The 14,798-nt window shown below is 33.6% G+C and overlaps 2 protein-coding genes across 2 annotated transcripts; one reads left to right on the top strand and one right to left on the bottom strand.

Annotated features, from left to right (window-relative positions):
- Positions 1 to 1,072: 1,072 nt before the first annotated feature.
- On the top strand, positions 1,073 to 7,189 carry LOC114309233 (protein IQ-DOMAIN 13). The gene is made up of 6 exons (XM_028254937.2): positions 1,073 to 1,569; positions 2,699 to 2,796; positions 3,299 to 3,754; positions 4,386 to 4,622; positions 5,520 to 5,651; positions 6,223 to 7,189. The coding sequence occupies exons 2-6, from the start codon at positions 2,722 to 2,724 to the stop codon at positions 6,979 to 6,981; spliced, it is 1,659 nt and encodes a 552-aa protein (XP_028110738.2). The 5' UTR covers positions 1,073 to 1,569; positions 2,699 to 2,721; the 3' UTR covers positions 6,982 to 7,189.
- A 1,808-nt stretch (positions 7,190 to 8,997) lies between these two features.
- LOC114309232 (stearoyl-[acyl-carrier-protein] 9-desaturase, chloroplastic) lies at positions 8,998 to 14,153 on the bottom strand. The gene is made up of 3 exons (XM_028254936.2): positions 13,940 to 14,153; positions 10,711 to 11,218; positions 8,998 to 9,967 (listed from the first exon to the last, which is right to left on the bottom strand). Exons 1-3 carry the CDS (start codon positions 14,068 to 14,070, stop codon positions 9,407 to 9,409), a joined length of 1,200 nt encoding a protein of 399 aa, XP_028110737.2. The 5' UTR covers positions 14,071 to 14,153; the 3' UTR covers positions 8,998 to 9,406.
- Between the last annotated feature and the right edge of the window lie 645 nt (positions 14,154 to 14,798).

The following is a 14,798-nucleotide window of genomic DNA, read 5'->3' as shown; positions in this document are numbered from 1 at the left end:
CCGTTTAATTATGTGTAGAACTCATCGAACATTATATGCTTATAAAAAATCACGTTGATCGGATATTGATAGCTATCTCATCGGATCAATTTTTTGTCAATTGTTTATTTTTTCATTGTCCATTTTTTTTTTATATAAAAATGATTTGATCTCTTAACTTTCGATAACCGATCAATATGATTTTTTACAAACATATAATACTCGACGAGTTTTACAAATTGAACGGTTCAAATTATCCAAACGGGTCCCATGATAGGCCCCTACAGGCCTAGCAACACCCTTCAATCCGATCTGGGATTGGAGATTGGACTGGAGGGAAACCAGACCCTCCACATAAATATAAGACCCACACCATCTGGGACCCGCACCATTGGGGGTGTTTGGAAGGAAAAAGTTTTGGTTTTTTTTGACTAAAATAAACAAAATAAGTTAAATAATTAATAATATAAAATGTCACATCAAATCTATAATTATTTTATAAAAAATGGTTGAGAGCACTAAAATGGGAGCACTAGGGAGAGCACCAATAATGTGCCAGTGAGCTTATTTTTTTTCTTTTTTTTTTTTGTTTTTGACATTCCCAATACATTAGTGCTATTAGTGGCGCTTTTTTAATAGTATGAATCATTGTTATTATTTTATTTATTTTTCAGAAATATCACATCAAATTATAAAAAAAATTAACTATCTATCCAAACATAACTATTTTAACTCAATAAAATAACCAACTTCCTAAATGCCCACAATAAGGCTGCTAATTCAAAAAAATCAACTAAATTTAAATTTAAATCACAAAATAATAATTTTAAATAATTAAATTTAAATTTGTAATATTACTACTATATAAAATATTTGATAATTGGGTCTTTAGCAAATTTTGGAATTTAGACCTTGACCCTTGCTTTTCCAATGGACCGTTTGGCACGCGCCAATACAGAGGTATGTGGGGTACAAGACATTTATTGTTTTTTTTGGTGTCATTCATTGTCTTTGTCACCATAACGTAATAATGAATATTTAATTAAATAAAAAAAACACAGATAGAAAAAGAGAAATAGAGAGCAACCTAACCTAACCGTATACAAATAAGTGGGGAATTGCTGTCTAAAATAGTCTTCCCATTCAAGTAAAGTTTGTTGTTGTTGGCCAATCTTGAGTGACAAAGTAGCCAACCCTTCTCTCTCTCTCTCTCTCTCTCTCTCTCTCTACCCATTTCAGACCATGATATTTCATACCATGATATGATATGATCAACCCAAGCAAAAAAACAAAAATTAAAAAATCAGAAAAAAGGTGAGAAAGGTAGGAAGAAAAAGTAAAAACCTTGCACGGAAGAACCAGATTCTAAGTTCTCTAAAGAGACTTGGTAAAAAGCAGAGTCTGAACCCAAAATTCTTCACTATTATGAAGGGTAGAAGCATGTTATGGTGTGCTTCAGGAGAGGGAGGTTAGAGAGAGAAACTAATTAAGAGTTTTAGGTTCATCTCTCTCTTCTTCAACAGTTGCTTTCTTTTTTCCTGGTTCAGCTTTCTGAAAGGTGTTTGGAAGAATGGAAAATAACTTCTTCAGGTATAATTACTTTCTTGTTTGTCTCAATTGCACATGGGTATGTGCTAATTTATTTTATTTATGGAATTAATTGACTGTAAATCTTGAAAAGGTAGGTTTTTGGGTTTCTTCCTTTGTGGGTTCTGAAATTTTTGTTGGGTAAAATTCTCCTATTAAATTCCTTTCTTACTTTGCTCTGTCTTGCCTTGTAGTCTTTGATGTTTGTTTACCTGGTGAACTGTTAATTTGTCTTTAAACTGTTACAGATATATTTTATAATCTCTTTGATTTTCTTCCCCTGTCCTAATTTCAGTTTTTTTTTTTTTTTTTTTTTTTTTGTTCCCTAGAAAAATCATCTTCTTCTATTCTTGTTCCCTGTACAGAGGAAATAGACCAGGCTTGGGCTAGAATTTGTCATTTCCTTAATTCATATGTATGTATGTCACAAGAATTTGACATGAGATCTTTGCCTCAAAAAATATATTTTTGGATCTGTATGGATAAGAATATTTTAATTAGGTTTTAATATCACACACTTGGCTCTGACTGCACAATCTTGTATCCTAGAATATAGTAGGTGATTCTGATATGTGAAATCATGCAGATTATCTAAGTTATTTACTGAGAATTTGAATCCCAACTGAAATTGTCCTCGTTTGCTCCATCAATTTAAAGTTTTTTTTTTTTAGAAGTTTTATTTTCTTTATTTTTTCCCATTTGTGATTCTTTGTGGTGAATAATCCAGGACAGAAGCAATTTTCTTGTCATAGATCGACAAACTAACTCATCTGAATGAAAACAAGTTCTTGGATATCATGATAATTTGTTTATATTTGTCTGATTTTCTGTCTTGTATATCTGTTATTCATCAATTTTGACCTAGATGATCATAAATGCCGAAAATATTCAGCTGTGAAGAATGTATAAAACTCGTGGATCATAAATTGAGAGCGGTTTTTAATCTGTACTATTGAGGGTATTCATAGTCATTGACATGACACTGTAAACATTCATATGTCCCGAACATTGCTTCATCATATATAGCTCATTGGGAGGCCATAAACTCTTATACGTGATCTTCATTGTAATGCGATATCTGGATGTTGGATCATCTGTAATCAATTATACTAATTTGTTTTTCCCATTTCAGGGAGGAAAAGTGATGCTAGAAACATGGGGAAGAAGGGAAGTTGGTTTTCTGCAATCAAGAGGGTTTTCATACCCAGTTCTAAGGAGAAGCCTGTAAATGTAAGTGAAATCTTACTTGGTGTGTGTTTAGATGCAATTTCAAGTAGTAATGACGTCCAATTTCTAACCACAAAAGAAATCAGTAATCAGATTACAAGGCCCCAAAAAATGCTTTTTGTTTTTGATGACATATGTTGTGTTCAAATGAAAAAAAGTAAAAAATTCTAGTTTTTTTGGTTTTTCAAAGGCTTTTGGCCTAGAACGTCAATCAAAAGAATTTTTTTTTTTTTTGAAAATTAATTATTATTTTTTTGCTTGCTGAATCAAAATTTGTGTTCGTCATACCAAACATGCAAAGTTAAGAGAGCCGGCCATCTTGTGTAAAGTTGGTTTTTTTCAAAATTTAAATTGTAGAACAACTTAAGTTTTGTTTGAATATGTGCTGTTTGTTTAGAGTTTTGGAAGTGCTTGTACTTTGCTTTGAGACTGAAAGCAAGGAAGATTTTGTGATGCTTTTCAGTTGATGTCATTGGTTTCACTTAATTAGGTCGTATTGTTGTAGGGATCGGAGAAGAAAAGTTCCAAGGAAAAGAAGGGGCGAGGAATATTGAGGCATGGAGAGACGAAATCATTCATTCCCCTCTTCAGGGAGCCGAGCAGTATTGAGAAAATCCTCGGGGAAGTAGACCAACAGAACATACTTATTGGGCCATCCACGCCTGCTGAGGAACCAAAACCAGCACCTTTGGTGGTCCCCCGGGCTGCCTCTCCTAGGGTTGCTTCTCCAAAAGTTGTGTCTCCCAGAGCTACTTCTCAACGTGTTACGTCTCCCAGAGCCTCTGTTCAACGAGTTACGTCTCCCAGAGCTGCTTCACCACGTGTTGCTTCTCCTAAAGCGGCTTCTTCAAGAGCTGTTGTTCAGCATCACCATAAGGAAGTCAGCTACAGGCCAGAACCGACTCTAAGATTCCACCATATTTCTGCCACCAAGATCCAAGCAGCCTATAGAGGCTACATGGTAAGATTTCTTAGTTTTTGTTGTTTGGTGGTTGAATTTAAATAGATAATGAAATATATAATAGAAAAACTAATAAACAAAGTCCAACTTGACTCAGTTTTTATTTTATGAACTCTTATATCTGGTACTGGCATTACCAATTGAGACTGTTTAAGATTGAGTTGTTAGTTCTTCCCTTTGAGATCCCTTTCATCCATTTGCTAGCACGTCCTCACTTTTGTGCTGTGTTTAGATCTTGGATTTGTATAGGGAAAACAAATCATAAACAAAAAGTGGAAAAAAAAAATTCAGCTTCTACTTCATTCATTTTTCCCGTCCTGTTATTTTCCTTCGACAAATCCAAGATCCAAACACAGCATTGGGGACAAACCAGCTTTGACATACCAGTTAATTGATTATGGTTTGACCTTAATCCCGTAAAACTTAAGCATGTAATATGTAATTTGTGGACATATTCATTGACTGGACTGTACTAGGCCACATTTTTTTTTTCTTTTTAACTATTTCAGAGAATGTTTTCACATTTCAGAGCCATCTCAGAATGGCATAAGGTTATTTGGTTGGTTTGGTTTTTATGGCTCCAGTATTTGATTCTCACCCAATTGACGTTGCGAGTGTTTTTATTATACAGGCAAGGAGGAGCTTTAGAGCTTTGAAGGGTCTTGTGAGGCTTCAGGGAGTGGTGAGAGGCCAGAATGTGAAGCGACAAACTGTGAACGCCATGAAAATGATGCAACTCTTAGTGCGTGTTCAAACTCAAATTCAGTCGCGCAGGATCCAGATGTTAGAAAACCAAGCAATCCAACGTCAATCTTACAAGAACGACAAGGAATTAGAGAGTAACTTCGGCAAATGGACTGCAAGCCAGGTACTAGTTATTTAAGTTTTACAGTGATTCATTTGTAATTGCTTTCCTACTTATTACCCTTTCATTATTGGCCCATTTATGGGAGGTTTTGACCAACATGTTCACACTAGTTGTGACTTTGAAAAGTTGATGCAATATTTACAGCAGTTCTAGTGGGCCTACCCACTTAAATGTTTTATGGGTTTGACTTGGTCAAATATGGTACATAGATTCGTACTAGACACATAAATGCAATCCATTTACCTCCATTACTGAACATGTTGCATTGGAACCCCCTGTTTCGGCATGTAAAAAAATCAGTTTCTGTTGGGCTGGGATGGGCTCGAGCTGAGACCACCAGGATCCCACCAAGCCAATTGGCCCTAGCCTAATCCCATCTTGTGGATCTACAAGTTGGGCTTTTTCCGGGGCCCTTCTTTTATTTTATTTTTTCAAAATTTTCACCAAAAACTGAGCTTGCTGGGGTTAGGTCAGGTTGGGCGTCAAATACCTTGGCCTAGGCCCTACATGCGAAGTCATCCAGGTCTGGGCTCTGGCCAGCCCACAGTCCTCTGGCCAAATTTTACACAACAACATGGACGGATTAATCTCGTCCCTTGACATTATTATGATGATAATCTTGTGTGGATTCTTATACAAACCATTTAGCTTCCTTCAATGTACTGTATATGTCACAGGCAGCTCCAATCAAACTTAAGACTAGATACTTGAAGTGATCATGTTGGTTCTTGGATTCTTATTTTCATGGTATTTCATTGGCCTTAAGGATTAATGTAAACTAATCAAATTGATCATTTGATTTTTGATTTTGTGATTTTTTTTTTTTTTTTAAAAAAAGTTTGTTTCTAAATTATCAGTTAGGCTAAGTGCAATTGTTAATTGGGAATGTTGGTATAGTCTGAGGCAGGTCATCAAGGAGACTGGGATGATAGCTTGCTGACAAAAGAGGAAAGAGAGGCAAGGCTGCAGAAAAAGGTGGAGGCAATCTTCAAGCGAGAAAGATCAATGGCTTATGCATATTCCCACCAGGTATTGTACCTCGTTTTAGCTCAAAGCATCTTTGTTTTTTGTGCCCATCTTAGTACATATGCTCATCGTGGAGTGGGACTTCAATTGGATCATGATGTTGCTGAATATCGACTCTGTATATCTGCCAAATCGACATTCTTAGTTTTGCCCACTGCATGTTTTATGTCTTGTGTTCAGAGACCGTAATTTCTTGCTCAGTCGATTGATGTCTTAGTCAGCACAACAAGAGTTTATCCCAAAATCTTAATCTTGTGTTGGATAGCTTGATATACATTGTTGGATCCATTTTCTAACAGCTTAAGCGTTTGCGAATAATTGGTGATTTAACAGTCTAAAAGGCTATGTGTCTCCCAGGAAATTCTCTGTACAAATTACTTGTTTTGGTGTCATTTTCATTTAGAATGTTTTTGTTTCCGTACATTTTCGTGTTTTCTGAAACAAAAACATTTGAGAAGATTGAAAACTCCTATTGTTTCATATGATTTTCAATTTATTGGTTCCAACACAATTTCCTTTTCTTGATTATTTTTTTCCCCTGGCTTTTTATTTTTAAAAATTTCCTTGCCATCAGTTGTGGAAAGCCAATCCTAAATCAGCTCAAACATCGCAAACGGACATCCGGTCCGGTGGTTATCCTTGGTGGTGGAACTGGTTGGAACGCCAACTACCTCCTCCCACAAACCCTCCCGAAACTCAATCCACAAAGTCTTTGCACCCTAGTCCTCTGAGGCCTACTCTTGAGCCAAAACCGAGCCCACGACCCGCATCTGTCAACTACAAGCAACAGAATATTGGGTATGACAGTCTTGAAGTAACGACGCCAATGTCGACAAGATCAGCAGTACCTGCAAGAACTAAGCACCTCTTTACACCTACCAATAGAACACCACCGCGACACAGCTCTGGTCTGAATCTGAGATATTCAAAACCAAGAACTAGTGCTGCTAATTCTGCCTTTGATATGGCAATGAAGGATGACGACAGCCTCACGAGCTGCCCCCCATTTTCTGTTCCAAACTATATGGTGCCGACTGTTTCGGCAAAAGCTAAAGTGAGAGCGGGTAGCAACCCGAGGGAGAGGTTTCCAGGAACTCCGAGCAGTGTTGGTGGAGGTGGCGGTGGCGATTCGAAGAGGAGGTTTTCGTTTCCTCTAACACCGAACATTGGGTCTTTCAAGTGGAACAAAGGAGGGTCAAGCAAGGAATCAACAACTCCACAGAGGGTGTTGGAAAAGCATTCTTCTTTGCAATCTATAGATGATTTGAGTATTGATTCAACCATTTCTATGCCTGCTGCTGTTGGGAGGAAACCGTTTAACCGATTCGTGTGATTGCTTTTTTCGTTTTCTTAATTTTGGATTTGTTAACCTTTTTCTGTTATAACTATATTGGGGCTTTTCTGATTATTCTTTTTTTTTGCAATACTGAAGTTGTGTGTTGTTATAATTACTACAAAATACTGATCATATGTATAATAATAAAGAAACAGTAGGAAATGATGATGGGTTTGAATGGAAGAGGATTTGGGTTTTTGAAAAATGTAGTGTGTTCGCATTTATTCTGTTGGATTACCATCATTGACTCTAATGGATAGACATTCTTTGAATTACAAGCTTTCTTTTCTTTTGGAGTTGTCTTTTCTCTAGTCTATGATCTAGATTGGAGTGCGATGGTACAATTTATTATGAATTTTATTTTAATAATTTAAACTGTTCATTTTTATTGTTTTTCATGTTCATTTGGCACATGGTATCTTTTGTTCTCGCAACTTCTTTGTTTGTTGGTGAGCTCCATTTATTGGTCTGAGCTGACTTATTCGAAATTCTGGGTTTTTTCTTTTCTTTTCTTTTTTAAAATTTTATTTGTTTTCTTTTTTTTTTTTTGTCTTTTTCTTTTCCTTGTTCATTTATGTTACCATTCCATGGTTTTTCTTTTCTTTTCGCACATAGCACCTTTTGAGTGTGTTTGTTTTGAGGGATTATTCCATGAGATTGGACTATTAATCTATTGTTTAGTTCAATTTTTTTGTTTCGGATTAATAGTCCCTCCGGACTATTAGTCCCTCGTATGAGGGATTATTGTATTCTAGGAGGAGGGTGAGATTATTTCCATGGGATTGGTATCCCATCGGATTAATGGGTGAAATGTCCATTTTATCCTCATGCTATAAACAATTGGAAAAGAGTAAAATAGTCTTTTGAATATTTATAAATTATTTTTTTAGTGTTGTTAAATTAAAATTATATATTAAATAAAAAATATAAATTATGAATTAAATTTAATTAAAAATAATAAATTAAAAATTATGGCCTTATAATTTTTTTAGTGTTGTTAAAAAATTAAATTTATATATTAAATAAAATTATTTTTTTATTGTTGTTAATTTAAAATTATATATTAAATAAAAAATATAAATTATAAATTTAATTTAATTAAAAATAATAAATTAAAAATTATGGCCTTGTAAATTAAAATTTTTTAGTGTTGTTAAGTTATAAATTATAAATTATAGATTATAGATTACAAATTTAAAATTATATATTAAATGAAAATTATAAATTACAAGGGTAAAATAGTCTTTTAAACATTTATTTTTATCCAGTCTATCCAATCAAACATTGGATTTACTAAAAATAGTTCAATCCAGATATCTAATCCCACGACTAAACAAACTTAGGATACAAATGCAGTCCAACCAAATAGTCCAGGGACAATGTATCCAAAGACTAATAGTCCGATGGATTACGATCCACTCTTATTCAGTCTGTCTAAACAAGCACACCCTTTATCTTTTAGGATTTTTATTTTTGTCTTTTAGCACATGTTTTTGGGTGGGTTGGAGTAGGTAAAAAAATTGGGCTTAGGGTTTTCTGTTACCATATGATTTGGGCTTAAAAAATTTTTTGGCTAGAAAAAATTGTTCGTCTGTCAACACATAGGCTTATAAGTGTTGGGGGATTCGGGATCCATAAACATGCACATACCATTATGGCCAACATATAATTGTTTAAAATTCATACATACTTAAAAGTGTAAGTTTTAAAGTGGTGAGTCTATTCAATATATATTACGATCTGCTTTTTATTTTTTTATTTTAATGTTTTAATTTTTATCTGATAACCTACCTTTACTCATGCCCCAATAGGGGCATTTTTCAACATTTTCCCCCATCAAATCAAATGGCGCTTTAATTTTTTTTTTCCAACGAGGTTCTTAGAATAGATGGATCAGGCCTTCGAACCAACCAAAAAAAAAAAAAAAAAAAAATTGAGAAGAAGAAAATTTAACTTAATCAGAAGGCCACACAATGTAGAGGGAGAGATGTGAGTTTGTTTGCAGCCCCTAAATTTTGAAAAAGAAAACTAGGTTTATCAACCACAATTATCATTTACAACAATGTTGGAGAATTACTTAATTTTCTACTACATTCTTACACATTCTCATATGGATCCACACTTAAATAAAAGAGCGTAAAAAATCAAATGCCCATATCTTTCACTCAATCACTTGTTGTGGTTCCCAAGATGTCCAACTCCCTCCCTTATATGTTGGCTTAGTAGAGCCATCATTTGTCCCCTATTTTATGAACAATTAGTTGGTCCTTAGGGGCATTGACTTGGCAATGCTACAAAACAATTCTGATTATTGATATGTGCAGGTTCTACGTAAGATCTATGTAGAATCCACACAAATCAATTATCAAGATTGTTATGTGACATTGTCACACGGGATATGAAATAATTTTTCCTATTTTACTTAGAGCTTCACCGATCTGTTAAAAATCCAGCTAAAAGGTATAACAGGTGTTTTCTTGGCTCTCAATTGAGCTCTCTCCTCTAGCCTTCGAATTTTTGGACCTAACCCACAAACATAATCCTGAGCCTTTCGTCCCTCGCCGGAGAGTGTACTAAGCTTCTCTACATTCCATTTGTCCAACAAAAACTCCAGTATGTTAGCATAGTCCGTCGCAGTGTACACACCGAGCCGCTGAGCAACCGTTGAGAAGTGCACGAATAAATCTTCGTCATGACCATCATACATCCAGTGAGCTGGCATAGCAATTTTCTTCTGCATCATGTTGGCAAATGCAACGACAGCTGCGTCAGGATCGATCTGAAACAAGTTCTCCATTATCTTGGTGTAAGCAATTTCATGACGCTTCTCATCAGAGGCTATTGTACCACATATTTGTGCTAAGTTGCTGTCACCATAATGCTTGGCAAGCCTGGCTGTGTTGCCATGAGAAATAAATGTTGCCCTTTCTTGAAATGATGTGTAAATGAGTCCTAGGTAGGGATTGTTTTCCGTTTGAATATCCTATATATGAAAAGATGAAGACCAACAAAATTTACAAGCACAAGTAATATGGACCAAAATAAGTTATAGCAGTTAAACTGCATCAGGTGAATATGAGTAATGCTAGAAAAAAGACCAACCAAAAAAAAAAAAAATTCAATAAAAGCAATGTATAATTCATATTCATTCTAATTGCGGACCCACTATTTATTGAAAAGTACAAAAAAAAAAAAAAATGAATTTTATATAAAAACTTAAGATCAATTTGAAATTTTTGGGAAAAAAATCTTGTTTCATGTATTACTTTGCGGCAATGTTAGGTTGACATAAATAAAAATTAAAAATTGTACAAAAAGTATGTGATGTGACTGAGATTTATTATAAGCATAACTCAAATTACGTTTTAAAAATAAATTTTAACCATATAATACATATTTTATAATTCTGTTTTTGTACGCTTATTATATGACAATTTTAACCATATAATACATATTTTATAATTCTGTTTTTGTACGCTTATTATATGACTATAACTTTCTTACTATCTTGAATAAGACCCATTAAAAAATAACAAAATTGTGACAAGATGTGCAAGGAACGAGAAAAGCTAGGCGAATTTTACTCCAAAATTTAATGTATGATTCAGGTTAATTTGAATAGCATGATCTACATTTAAAACTAATCTGAATCACACGGTAAATTTTCTTAACAAATTTTTTAGTAAACTTTCTTGGTGTGTATAGCTTGGCTAGTAAGGAACTTACCATTCCGGACCCAATCAGGTACTGCACAGTCTTCTCAATTTGTTTCATGTCAACACGGCCAGAAAGATAGAGGTACTTGTTGAGGAGATCACCATGCCTGTTCTCTTCAGCACTCCATCCCCTTACCCAAACAGCCCAAGGACTGAGGCTTGACCCTGTTTCATCCCCAATTCCATCATACCCATTAAGCATGCTCTGGTAAGTTGGAAGAGCTTCTTCTGTGATCATGTCTCCGACCAACACAACAAAGTAATCGTCTGGAAGCTCCATTGCTCGCTCTCTCAGTTCCACCACCTGATCCAAGAATCCATCGGATGACGGGTCTGGAAGAAAGTGTTGTGGTTGCCAGCATTTCTCCACTGGTTTTAGGTGAACCAAGACATTGGTTTTAGCCCAGTCTTCTAAGGATTTGAACAACTCTTTCTTTTCGGGTGGCATGAAATGAGTTACTAGAGAACGTGGCTTGTGAGCAAGGCTAGGAGGCTTGTTCAAATTACAAGCAGGCACCCTAAAAAAAAAAAATTATTTGATTATTGACACAAATGGTGTAGAGATACAAAGATATATAATATAAGACATACAATTTAACATAAAAGAGATGACAACATTATTTTTTCATTCATACGAATAACGAATTATTGTTAAAAAATAAAACTTCAAGAAAATCTAATGTAATTATGCTGAACTTGTGAGGCTTACTCTATTTTCTGGAAATTTTACGGAAGGTCAGTGTAATTTATCCCAATTAATTTTTTTAGGAAGAGGCTTCTCTCCTATTCACCACTGGCCCCGTTCTAATGATTTCATTTTGTTTGATTATGCATGTAGATCATCTATGAAAAAAAATTTAAACTGATCTGATTTTTTTTTTAATACAAAGATAACATTAGTATGTTAATAGTTATATTTTAACACAACCCAATGTCTCTTCATAACTTGACCAAAATCTCATCCTAAGACCTAAGTGCCCACTTTATAACTATTTGAGTTACTACTTGGATCAAATTGATAGGATAATCATAGCCGCATATTTTGATGACAATCAACATAATTTTAAAAAGAGAACTTTTTTTTTTTCCAAACAAATATAATAAAATTATGAGTTATGATTATTTGATTAATTTAATTTTTTTTAATACAAATAATCTACATACATAATCAAACAAAATGAATGATTCAAATTATTAAAACAAACCGATGATAAATCCCAAAAGCCCAACCACAAACAAATTGCATCTAGAATGATGTCAACAAATTGGGTTAATTTTACAGTGTTAATGTTATACTAAACGAATTTTTGTGTATTTTTTTTTTATATAACAAGCAATTTTAAATATTATTAAAGAATAAATTACAAACACACCCCCTAAAGTTTACTTAAATTACACATTATCCCCTATAGTTCTAGAAATTACATTATGCTTCTTAAGGTTTCTAATTTCATAACAAATAGGTCATTTTATTAATAAATCATCAAATTAATTAACATTTTTTAATAATGTTAAAATTTTATTTCAATTAATAATTCAGATAATTTTATAATTGTATAGGTGAACAATTAGAAATTTCACTTTTTCAATTAATTCTGTTAAATAAAATTTTTTGACAGGGAGATATTTGTAATTTTTTAAACCACAGGAGTAATTCGTATTTTAAGCAAATCTTATAAAGTGTATTTGTAATTTATCCATAACTAAATGAGTCGTGTTGGGTAGCTCGAAATGAGCTACCCCGAATCCCCTTAATTTTTTTTTTCTTTTTTTTCAGAAGCAGAGAAGGAGGAGAGGAGGAGAAAGGAGGGAGGGGGAGGAGGAGGAAGGAGGGGACTGGTGGGGGCCTTTCAGAAGCAGAGAAGGAGAAGAGGAGGAGGAATGAGGGAGGAGGAGGAGGAAGGAGGGGACTGCGACGGCGGGGCTGGGCTGCGACGACGACCGGCGGCTGGGCGACGATTGGCGACTGGGCATCGGCGATCAACGATCGTCTTCTCTCTCTCTCTCTCTCTTTCTCTCTTCCCCTCCCCTCTGCTTCTCTCCCTCTCCCTGTTTCAGAGTTGAAAATGGAGAAAGAAAGAAAAAAAAAAATCCCCAAAACGACGTCGTTTTGGGGATTAGGGGGATTAGGAGGGGCCAAATTCGAGCTCTCAAACATTATTCTAACTAATATAGAAAAGGAATATTTATTCTAAGATAAGGGCGCACAATACTTGTTGATATCCACTCCTTGTATGATCAGTTCGATGCCAGGAAATTACGCTGGTGCACAAATGTAGGACCAACCGCTCTTGTTTTTTCATTTTTTTTTTTGGGGGGTTCTTAAATCAATAATGTTAGAGATTAAAAATATGTAGACAAAAAAAATATATATTAAAAGAAAAGTAATAGGTGATTCAAATTGGAGGTCTTACAATGAATTTAGACTATAACTGTTTCTTGATATTTTTGTGTGTTTTGGTGTAACTATTAAAACAGATTATAAATTGTAACTTAAATAAGAATTTATTAATATGTTTGGTGTGGCTGCTAAATTATAGGCTTAAGTTGGTCAAATAGTATTTGGTAAAAGTTGTAAAATAACCTCTTGATGTGTAAATGTCAATTTTACCCGTATTAATTGTAAATTGAATTAACCTTTGTTATTTGTAAATTGAATTAACTTTTATTTTCTGTTATTTACTACTAGTCCACGTTCCTCTTAAAAAAAATTAATATACAGTCTATTTGGGTCTTTTTCTATTTTCACCAAACAATAAAAATAAAAATAAAATCTAAAGGTATAATCATAGATTAACATGCCTACAGAAGAAACTGGTATATCAAAAGCCGGAGGTGAACAATTTCTCAGAATTAATTTTTTTTGGGTTAAAATAAGTTGCTAGAATCAGGAACTGTTTGAAATAAATTTAATCAAATAATCCAAAATAATTTTTCCAAAACTAGAATTTATAAGTTGGCTAAAAAAAGCCACACCAAACACTCCATTATTGGATTTCTCCTTGTTAATAACTCTATTTCTCTCCTTCTTTCATTAATTTTATGGAGTTTGTCTTCATTAATCTTCCGAATAATTTTGCAATAGTTTGAATGAGAGAGTGATAAACCACAAAACACAATCAAAAAACAAAATAAAAAATTTACCAAATTTATATCTTAATTAAATTTTGAACTTCCACATATTAGAGGGCACAGAAGATAATATTGATAATATTAGTAGTAACTAACAACAAACTCACTTGGAGGTGGTGGACATGGTGGAAGACATGGAAACCTTGTAGTATAAAAGATGGGATTTTGGGGAGGGAACAGAGGAAGGTAATTTCAGAGAGTGAAAATCTAGATGAGAACAACTAAAAACCAAAGACATTTTTCTCTATTTGCTTTGCAGTATACTAACCCTTTCTTCACTGAAATGAGAATTTGAGTAAATGAGAAGGGATATGGGGTAATGAATGGAAAGGAAGTACAAGGGCCTGATTTATAGATATACACAAGTGTATGTGACATCATGGTTGCGAGTTGCCAACAGCTGCAGAAAAATAATTTTTTTTTAAATAAGGTTAGAGAAATTGGAATTAATGCGGATGATGTAGAGATACAAATATAAATAATGTAAAATATAAAATTTAGTATAAAAGATATGACATAACTAACGAATTATTGATGAAAATTTTAAATTAAAATTTAAAAAAAATTTAAACTAATTATGCCAAACTTATAGGTTTACTCTATTTTTTTTCAAATTTTAACGAAGGTCCATGTAATTTTTCCTAATTTATTTTTTTGGTAGGAAGAAGCTTGTCTCTCATCCACAACTGGCCCACTCCAATGATCACTTTGTTTGACCATGCAAATGTATACATATGATTTATGAAAATAAATTTAAATTGATCCGGTAATTATAGCCACATATTTTAATGACAATTAAGATAAATTTTAAGAATAATTTTTTTTTTCTTCCAAACAAATATGATAAAATAATGAGTTATGATTATGTGATCAATTTAATTTTTTTTATGAATAATCTGCATATATAATTAAACAAAATAAATAATTTAAATTATTAAAATAAAACCCTGATGAATCCCACAAAAC

The sequence above is a fragment of the Camellia sinensis genome, chromosome 6 (assembly GCF_055761805.1).
Source record: "Camellia sinensis isolate YWXY chromosome 6, ASM5576180v1, whole genome shotgun sequence".
Classification (NCBI taxonomy): Eukaryota; Viridiplantae; Streptophyta; class Magnoliopsida; order Ericales; family Theaceae; genus Camellia; species Camellia sinensis.
Note: the sequence above shows the minus strand (reverse complement) of the source record. Positions and strands in the feature narration are given on the sequence as shown.

What these genes read in the sequence shown, in the direction of transcription:
- LOC114309233 (XM_028254937.2), top strand. Translation starts at nt 2,722, where the DNA reads ATGGGGAAGAAGGGAAGTTGGTTTTCTGCAATCAAGAGGGTTTTCATA. An exon ending in CAGCCTATAGAGGCTACATG is followed by an intron (nt 3,755 to 4,385) that starts GTAAGATTTCTT and finishes TTTATTATACAG; the next exon opens with GCAAGGAGGAGCTTTAGAGC. An exon ending in GCAAATGGACTGCAAGCCAG is followed by an intron (nt 4,623 to 5,519) that starts GTACTAGTTATT and finishes ATGTTGGTATAG; the next exon opens with TCTGAGGCAGGTCATCAAGG.
- LOC114309232 (XM_028254936.2), bottom strand. Translation starts at nt 14,070, where the DNA reads ATGTCTTTGGTTTTTAGTTGTTCTCATCTAGATTTTCACTCTCTGAAA. An exon ending in ACCATGTCCACCACCTCCAA is followed by an intron (nt 11,219 to 13,939) that starts GTGAGTTTGTTG and finishes TTTTTTTTTTAG; the next exon opens with GGTGCCTGCTTGTAATTTGA. An exon ending in ACCTGATTGGGTCCGGAATG is followed by an intron (nt 9,968 to 10,710) that starts GTAAGTTCCTTA and finishes TTTCATATATAG; the next exon opens with GATATTCAAACGGAAAACAA.